At 41.0% G+C, this 9,900-nt stretch overlaps 1 protein-coding gene across 1 annotated transcript; it reads left to right on the forward strand.

Annotated features, from left to right (window-relative positions):
- The first annotated feature begins 1,650 nt into the window (after positions 1-1,650).
- c1ql3a (complement component 1, q subcomponent-like 3a) lies at positions 1,651-9,596 on the forward strand. Its single transcript, XM_044105252.1, has 2 exons — positions 1,651-2,970; positions 9,417-9,596. Exons 1-2 carry the CDS (start codon positions 2,377-2,379, stop codon positions 9,594-9,596), a joined length of 774 nt encoding a protein of 257 aa, XP_043961187.1. The 5' UTR covers positions 1,651-2,376.
- The last annotated feature ends 304 nt before the right edge of the window (positions 9,597-9,900 follow it).

A 9,900-nucleotide genomic window follows, 5' to 3' on the forward strand; every position in this document is an offset into this window, starting at 1 on the left:
CAGTTTCTTCTTATTCCTGCTTATTTAGTTTGTTATATTATTAGATGTAAAAAGATTGTGTTCTTGAAATGAATTCCTAGTTGTGCCAGCTGAATGCTTCCATAAGATAAAAACTGACATTTGTTTTGTAGAAAGGATTTTCAGTTACATGTGGACTTGCAGATGCCAACAGTTTAAAAATTGCTGTGTTGGTGCCTAACCTTGGTACACCTGGGTTAGTGCTTTCTGTCTCAATCCACAATTTATTTGACATTTAACAATGACATTATTCTATGGTTGCCATAACATAAACACAGTAAACAAAAATATACCATTCACATCAGGGTGTCCGATGTGAAGAACACACATAATAGGTCAAGCTGCAGGTTCTTCCTGTAACACTCCAAGCAAAGCTAATCAGTCATAATTGCAACACGCAGCAAGGTTTCTGGGCTAACATTGAAAATTATACTGCAAAGTTGTGCACATGCTTTGAACAGGGCTTTCAATTCAATTCAAATAATTTTATTTGTCACTGGGGGGCAGGTTCACAAGTGTAGAACAAATAGATTCAAAAGTGATAATTCAAACAATAGAATTCTTAAAATTGATGCTGCTAATATACTGTAAGCAAGTAGTAAAATGCGTAATGTGATTTGTGACTGCAGTGTGTAGCGATTATGTAGCCAAAGTTCAGAGTTGTGTTGGGAGGGTCAGCTGGACCCTGTTGAGAAGAGCCATCTCTCAACACATGATGTTGCTCCTCTGGAGCTCCTCCTAGTTCAGACAGTACTGACCCAGGGTCCAGATGGTCATCAGGGTCCAGAAAGATATGGACAGCTTTTCTTAATATTTGTTGTTCACAAATTGTTGCTAGGAGACCAGGGTTTTTTACAAAAAAAATCTGCAGACTTTTATTTTACAGAGATGGAATGAAAACAGTTAATGATGGAGAATGTTAAAATGTTGCTTATAAGTGAGCTGTAGAATGTGGACAGAATTTGCTTACTGACATTAAAATGGTTCAACTTTTGCAGGCTATATTGTCGCTGTTACCACACTTTTTAACAATCTTCATGGTTTGGGTTGTCAAACACTCTACCCAGATACTTGCACTCCATACTCTCTCCACAGGATCACCATGTCTAGTTGTGGTAATGGACTCAGCCAAAGCTGAATCATTAAAATCATGCTTTCAACTTAATGAAAGGATGATTCAAGATAGGCTGAAAAATGACTTGCAAAATAATTTCACAAACTTTCTTATTCAGGTCTAAGCTAACTATAATCATTGGTTAATACTTTTGGTTTCTCCTCATTTCATTCCGTTTATAGAGTTCTCGTTTTCTTCTGAATTCATCTCACACTTTTCCAAGGACACAATGAGTCCCAGGCTAAATAAATGCCATTGATTTTCACATGGTGATTTATGGGTGGACAGTGTCAGAACAGCCCCAACTGTGGAAGGAAGACTTGAAAGTTTAGCCTTTAATGAACACTGTGATGCAGGTTTGAGAAGAAAGTCCTTCTCAAATGTTTATTTAACCATGAAAATGTTGTTATACTGGATCAATTGCCAGCAATACAAAGAAATACATATTGTACAAATATCTCAAATTACATTTTTGGTTCACATTTTTTTGTGTGTTTTATACATATTTTATCTGTCATTTTAGGGCTGTTACTATGGGAGCTAGAAGTGCAATGATACTACAGTATATGTGTAGTGTCCCTTTGAAAGACTGCTGTGGATTGTTATTCAAGGATTTTGTGGAGCTGAGGACAGATTTGGTTTTGGCTTTTGGTAAAAAACGGAGTTTATGTTTGAAGTTGAAGAGGACAAATTTGATCGTGAGAAGTCGTAGGTTTGGCTCCAAGCATCATGGATTCATCTCCTGCTCTTTTATGCCATTGTATAAATGTCAGCACTCTTATTACATTATGTTACTTTTATTTATTTCAATCTCACATATTTACTATTACTATATCTGATTTCACTTTTTTCGATGAGGTAGCTCTTTCTTTCTTTCTTTCTCTCTTTCTGTCTGTCTGTCTGTCTCTCTCTCTCTCTCTCTCCCCACCTCACTCTTACACCTTGCTGCCTCCATTTGTTCTGTTTCTGTGTTTGCCCCTGATCTACTTTTAGATCTCTCTTCAGATCCACTACTGGAATTAAGATTGTAAACTCGTTTCGAGGATTTTCCAGCAAAGCAGGAGAACAAAGCCTGAAGGACTTCTTTGACAAAGTCACTCATCATCACATCATCACATTTTGTCTTTTGAGGTTTACCTCTCCAGCCAGCCAAAATTCCCCCCAAACGCAGACAGCAGGACCGTCCTGCGCTTTCGCGGCTCGCTAGCAGGAAGGGACTGGTGGCAGCGGGGGTCCTGGGGATCATGATGGTTCTGGTTTTGGTTGTCCTTATTCCAGTTCTGGTGAGCTCAGCTGGAACATTAACGCACTACGAGATGCTCGGCGCTTGTAGGATGGTGTGCGACCCATACAGCACAACTACTCCAAGCAGCACCGGTGCTCCAGAAGCGGTCCCGGACAACAGCCTCCTGCAGTCGTTGCCCACTTTTATCCAGGGTCCCAGAGGAGAACCGGGTCGTCCGGGTAAGGTGGGACCAAGAGGAGCTGCAGGTGAACCAGGACACCCCGGTCCAGCTGGGCCACCAGGAAATAGAGGTGAACCGGGAAAACCTGGTTTACCGGGACCTCCGGGACCCAGCGCAGTTGCTGGCGCAATCAGCGCCGCCACCTACAGCACTGTGCCAAAGATCGCCTTTTACGCAGGACTGAAAAAGCAGCACGAAGGATACGAAGTGCTCAAATTTGACGACGTAGTGACCAATTTGGGAAATCACTACGACCCAACTTCTGGAAAGTTCACGTGTTCCATCCCTGGGATTTATTTCTTCACTTATCACGTTCTGATGCGTGGAGGAGATGGGACCAGTATGTGGGCGGATCTTTGCAAAAACAATCAGGTAAAACTTTGAACTTGGAAAATAAAAGACATTGAAAGTCTCTTTTCTTTTCCGTTCTTTTCTTTTCTGCAAGACATGCCCACAAGAAATGATGTTAGCCACAGTTACAGGTCACAACGTTTTCAGTTCACACAATACAATAAGCAATATTTACATAATACACACGGTTTAAGCATCAATAGCCCGCCTGTCCAGAACATTCTGAGGTAAATCCAAATCACTAACTCCAACGCTGACAAAATGATTACTTCTGTCTTGACCCTCTGATGTGTAAGTGGGTCCTTTGGACCTGTGAGGTCATCTTTTTGCAATATCTCTGTAATGAAAAGTTTTCATCACTTCATATTCCAGGTATTCCTCCAGAAACATGTTATTGATATCATGCAATTAAAAGTTTTAATTCACCTTTACATTTTAAGAAATAACATGTTTTATATTACTATCTCATTCTTCCGTGAGTGGGTCAAAAATGACCAGAATGCTGTGAACCATACACACTGAGTGTTACCCTCGAATAATATTTTACACAGCAAGAACTCTTACATATAAGTATTATCTTTATTTTTACCTCACAAATGGGTGTGTGTGCTTGTGCATGCGTGTGTGGGTGTGTGTGTGTGTCTGACACCCTGGATAAGAAAACCAAGAGAATATGTTGAATGACATGCAAACCTGTTGATTAATGTGTTCAAGGTTAAATAAGGATAATAAATAAAATAAAAATTCATAGCTACATAAAAATGAATAAATGTAAATGAGCAAGAAAAGAATAGAGTGCCTTCTTCGGATTGGGGAGAATGTCCTGCTCTAGGTGGAGGATTAAAGTATCTCAGGATCTTGTTCACCAATGAGGGAAAAATGGAGCAGGAGATCGACAGACAGATTGGTGCAGCGTCTGAAGTGGGAGCTGCACCTGTCTGTAAAGAGAGAGCTGAGCCAAAAAGCAAAGCTCTTGATTTACTGGTCGATCTATGTTCCTACCCTTATGCAGGTGATGAGCTTTGGGTTACATCTGAAAGAACGAGGTCACGTATACAAGCGGCCGAAATTAGTGATCCCCGAAGGGTGTCTGGGCTCTCCCTTAGAGATAGGATGAGAAGCTCAGATATCCAAGAGGGACTCAGAGTAGAGCCACTGCTCCTTCACATCGAGAGGAGCATCTGGTTAGGATGCCTATCTGGTGAGGTGTTCTGCGCCTGTTTCTCGGCTGGCCTGGGAACACCTTGGGATTCCCCGGAGGAGCTGAAAGAGAGAGAAGTCTGGGCCTCCCTTCTTAGGCTGTTACCCATGCCACCTGACCCCAGATAAATGAAAGAAGATGGATGGATGGATAAATAAATGCCACACATACACTCACATGCATGATACACATAGCATAATAGAACACAGACACTAATGTTAGCTAGCTTAGCTTACATAAGTAGTTATTACATAGTTCTGACCAAAGTAGCTTAGCTAGTTTCAAGAAATATTTTTCTTTCTCATCCCCCCAACTCCCACACACACACACTCTCTCTCACACACACACTCTGGATTTTGATATTGTCCATTACTGACATTCCATCATTGCTGTTGTAAAATTGCTGTTTTCATTTTGTTTTAAAAATGTGCGCTATGCAAAAGACGGCATGTATAAAAATGAACGTGGTGTGAAAGTTTACGCAGATATATGCAAACATGTCTGTTTTGAAAATCTGCCTTTTTTGTGGACAATAACAAACTACAAATTGCCTAAATATACTGAAAACTGACTTCATGAGGCAGGCAAGGTGGGTGACACAAACAAACAGGATGGGAATCAAACCGACCACCACCATCACCACCCTTAATAACATGTCATCTATAAACTCCATACATGGAATATGTCTTTTTTCCTACAAATATTTATTTTATGTTCAGTTTTAGCTGTATATCTGAAAAATATTGAGTAAATATTTTGAAGTTATTGTTGATTTCAATAAATGTACAATAGGTTTATAGTAAAATAGTATATGATTGCATTATACTTTTTAAACTTGGTTTAGAGCGGCGGTTTTCAAAGTGCTCTGGCGCCTCCCCGGGGGGGCGCCAGAGCACTTTAGGGGAGGCGCGGTGCGAGGGAAAAAGTAAACCAGAAAAGCTATCTGCTTGCTGTCTACTGATGTGAGAGAAACGTCTTTTACGCACACAATCAACTCTGTGGATTTAGGAAAAAGTTGGTACTGTGGGGTGCGCGTGTGGAGCGGGGATCAGTGGAAATGTTTCCCACCTTAGAGGATGTTTTGGCCAGTGATGTCAGTAACGTTACTGACGTCGGACCACTTTTTTCAGTAACGAGTAATCTAACGCGTTGCTATTTCAAATCCAGTAGTCAGACTACAGTTACTTATCAAAATCACTGTGCGTTACTATCTTCTTTTGTTATTTAATCGTATTTCCTCTACGTGTCTTGTCGAGTGACCGACGTCTCTATGCGACAGAAATGTAAACAATGGAGGGAGATGAGCATTTTGTTGGTGGAAAAACTGGAACTATTTTGAGCAGGGGTGTCAAAGTCAAATGTTGGTCGTGCGCCCAAGCGCTTGTGAGAATTTGCTGCGGATCGAAGTGCGGCGTTGTGAGGATCGAGCGAAGTGTGCTGAGGATCGCGTTTTTTTCAGACGGGGTGCCGGCTTGCTGCGGGCGGTTCTAATAATAAATCAAGATCATCCCAGGGCCGAGAAAAAGGATGGCGTTTTTCAGACGGGGTGCCGGCTTGCTGCGGGCCGGTTCTAATAATAAATCAAGATCATCCCAGGGGCCGTAGAAAATCTTCTCGCGGGCCGGATGTGGCCCGCGGGCCTTGACTCTGACATATGTGATTTTGAGTTTCTGTCGCCAAGTCCGATTATTATAAGCGGCTTTGGGCTTCATTTTTTTAAAGTCGCTTGCAGATTTAATGAGCGACCGGTTGCGCATTTTTGGGCTCGTTTTTGAACATGAAGTTGCTCATTTGGGCTTGGAAATAAGCAGAGACTCATAATAAATCCCAGAATTTGTCCGTCATTAAGCTAGTTTTACTCAGTCTCTCCCTGTTCATCATTTCTCGGATGATCCGTCCCGCTGTTTTTTTGTTAATGTCAACTTAATTTATTACCTCTCAATGACATCGAGCTTCGCGTTGCGCTCCAGAAAACTGCAAACATCGAGACCAATATGAACAGCGCAATAAACGTGAAAACAGCCACGAATGAACGTGTCCGTAGTTGGCAATAGTTATAATGGCAAGTTAGCACCGTTATAATTATTAATATTACGGTAAGTGTCGCAGCCATCGGAGCTGTGGAGCTGCAGGAGGAGCTCTGTGCTGCGACATCAAACTCAGGGGCGTAACGCAGAATCTGGAGGCTGGGGGGAGGGGGGCTTTAAAATCCTTCTTAGAGTTTTCCAGACAACAGTGGACCACAGAAATTACTCATGATTTTTATTTATTTTTTTTGTACAATCTCCTCTTCAGTTCAACCTTATCAGTGGAGACACATTGTTGATGTTACCATTATAAAATAGCTTACAATTAAGAATTGGCAAAGATCAATGTGATTTTCATAGGACGCAGAGCGTTGTTGTTAGCAGCTGCTGAAAGTAACTAAAAAGTTACTTTTAATGTAACTTAGTTACTTTCCAAGTCAAGTAGTCAGTAATATAACTAAGTTACTTTTTCAAGGAGTAATCAGTAGTCCGATTAAAGTTACTTTTTCAAAGTAACTATGCCATCACTGGTTTTGGCCAGAGCGGGACTGAAGGTGGAGTTTTTACAACTCCGCCCCCCTCCACGGGGGAGCGGAACAGGCATTAAGCTCCTTGAAGGGGGGCTCACCCTTTCATACTTTGAAAACCCCTGGTTTAGAGAATTTTCAGTAACGCTAGCTTATGCTGTTATATTACTGTAACTCCAAAGAGTGCATTTCTTCTAACACTTGGCAAGTTTCATTGTAACAAGTACTTATGTAACTTTTTACTTGTAATTTTTACAGCGTTCTTGCACCATATGCACAACATGATAAATTTTACACTCACTGTTGATGAATTGACTCTTACAGAGTTTACATGCTGCGATGCTGCTTATTTGACAATTGGGATTTTAGTGTGTTGGACTGTTAGAACCTGAGCTGTAGCCTCCAAAATATTGGCTCATCATTATTCTTAATAATCTCTGTTATTAATGAAACCATCATCCATCCATCTTCTGTTCACTCTTCGTCCCTAATGGGGTCAGGAGGGTTGCTGGTTCCAATCTCCAGCTACCTTCCGGGCGAGAGGCGGGGTCACCCTGGACAGGTCACCAGTCTGTTGCAGGGCAACACAAAGACATACAGGACACACAACCATTCACACTCACATCTAGGGAGAATTTAGAGAAACCAATTAACCTGACAGTCATGTTTTTGGACTGTGGGAGGAAGCCGGAGAACCCGGAGAGAACCCACCATGCACAGGGAGAACATGCAAACTCCATGCAGAAAGACCCCAGGCCGGGAATCGAACCCAGGACCTTCTTGCTGCAAGGCAACAGCTCTACCAGCTGCGCCACTGTGCAGCCCTGAAACCATCATTATAATTATTATCAACAGAACTATTTATACTACAAGCAAGGTCTGTTGCCATGACTATTGGGACATGGTGGCAGCCTTCTGGGTATTTATACTGATCTATGTATTTATGGGTGGTAACAGGGTGGACCAGCAGCTGCTCTATTTCATGCAAATTGAGATGTATAAAGGAAAAGTGGTTTCATACATCAGAATTTTTTTGTGTGCTGCACATTTCAATATTTGTCCTTATGCCAATTTTTTGTGTTAAATCTGCACACTTTTTATACATGAGGCCCTAATGACATTGAAATGTAAAGCTGTATATCATCTGCACAGTAATGCTAATTAACATTATTTCTTATCATAATCTGAGCTAGAGGAAGCTTGTATATATTAAACAAGAGCGTCCCCAAGATGGAACCTTGGGGTACCCTGCATGTGATCTGTGTCAGCTCTGATGAAACGTCATTAACACAAAGACGTCCCTGTTCTGTGGGTAAGATTCAGACCAGTCAAGTCCTGTACCAGAGTCCTACCCAACTCTCAGTCATATGTCACGATCAACAGTGTCAAAATCTGCACTGAGGTCCAACAGAAGCAGCTCTGTGGTTCTTATAAGAATGTCACTGAACACTTTGACTAGGGCAGTACTGCGGTGAGAACGGAAACCGGACTGAAAAATGTCAAAGCAGTTGGTCATTATTAAGAAGCTATTTAACTTTTGAAATACAGTATTTTCAACAATTTTGCTGATGAATGACAGATTGGAAATTGATCTATATTTCTCCAATAAAAACTTGTCCAGACTGTTTTTTTTTTGTTGTTGTTTTTTTCAACTGTGGTTGGGTGACAGGAAATTACAAAAAGAAAAAAAAACACTTGTCAGAGTAAAAACTAGTTTCTACAAAATAATAACAATTAAAAAATATTTGACAAAATGACTAACTGAATGAACTCCTTTAAAGTCAATAGATGCACCTTTGGCTGCAGTCGTAGTTTGGGGTCTAGGCCAATATGTCTCAGTTATGTTGTAACTATAAACTAATCAACCTCTGTCTGTTTGCATGAGGACTAACTGTGAACAGCCCTTTTCAAATTCCTTGTGGGACTGCAGTCCGGGCTTTGACTGCTCCACTCTAGAACATCCACCTTGTAGTCTCCAAACGTTCTCTGTTAAGGTTTAGCTGGATTCTTCAGGTTGTTCTCTTGATGGTTCTCTGAAGGCGTAGTTCTTTTGCAGATTTATCCAATTTGTCCTTTAGGATTTCCCAACGTTTTGCTTCATTCATTTTGTCCAGGGCCTGCTGCCCACCAACGCCAGGTTTCACAGTAGGGATGGTGTGTTTGTGGTGTCAAACATATTGTCTTGTCTGATGACAGAGAAGCTCCATTTTGGTCTTATCTGACCAAAGACCGTTCTTCCTCTTAACCACACAGTCTCACTGGCCTTTTGGAAAACTCTAGTCAAGCCTTGATATGAGCTTTTTCCAATAGGAGCTTTGTCATTACTACTCTCTCACAAAACTGACTGGTGAAGAACTCAGGCAACAGTTGTTGTTAGCAGAGTCTCAGCTGCTGACACTTGTAACTCCTTCAGCGCAGTCATTGGTGTCCTGGTGCACGGTAGATGAAGATAAAAAACAAGTAGTTCCAAAAAAGAAGCTATTAATGTATAAATAGCTCATGCAGTGGCCAAAAGAATAAACAACAGATGGAAATCCTAATAAATACAGTCATTAAACGCTGGTAGATAAGTCCTGAAAGAGAGGAGCTCGTTTGGAATGAAGAATTATTATATTCCATTTAATTCTATTGTTATGCATATGTTCAGGACAGGTCAGCTATGATGATGAATACAAAACTCTGTTGTGTTTGTTTATTTTCATATTCCTGCAGGTACGTGCCAGTGCCATAGCCCAGGACGCTGACCAAAATTATGACTATGCCAGTAACAGCGCCGTGTTGCATCTGGAGCCAGGAGACGAGATCTACATCAAACTAGATGGAGGCAAAGCTCATGGAGGCAACAACAACAAGTACAGCACCTTCTCTGGGTTTATCATGTATGTTGATTAGATGCTGGCTTTACACACAACAGTTGTCATAACTTTCTTTTGCTGGTGAAACTGAAAATATAATTCTCTCTCTGTAAACTAAATCTTCTGAATTTGTGAAGATAAATTGTTAAAACTCTCAATTTTAGTTGCTTTTATGCTTTAAAAGATAGTTGTGTTGAGGTAGAAAAAGTCTGAAACATGCAGGACAGAGGACACTCAAGTCCAGGACTGGAAAACACTGAGATGACATTACTGTCAGCCGCATGATCTGACATGCTTTTTTAACAAATATGTAAAAGAAATCAGTTGGTAACAGTAATTCA

The sequence above is a fragment of the Gambusia affinis genome, linkage group LG21, assembly GCF_019740435.1.
Source record: "Gambusia affinis linkage group LG21, SWU_Gaff_1.0, whole genome shotgun sequence".
In the NCBI taxonomy this organism is placed as follows: Eukaryota; Metazoa; Chordata; class Actinopteri; order Cyprinodontiformes; family Poeciliidae; genus Gambusia; species Gambusia affinis.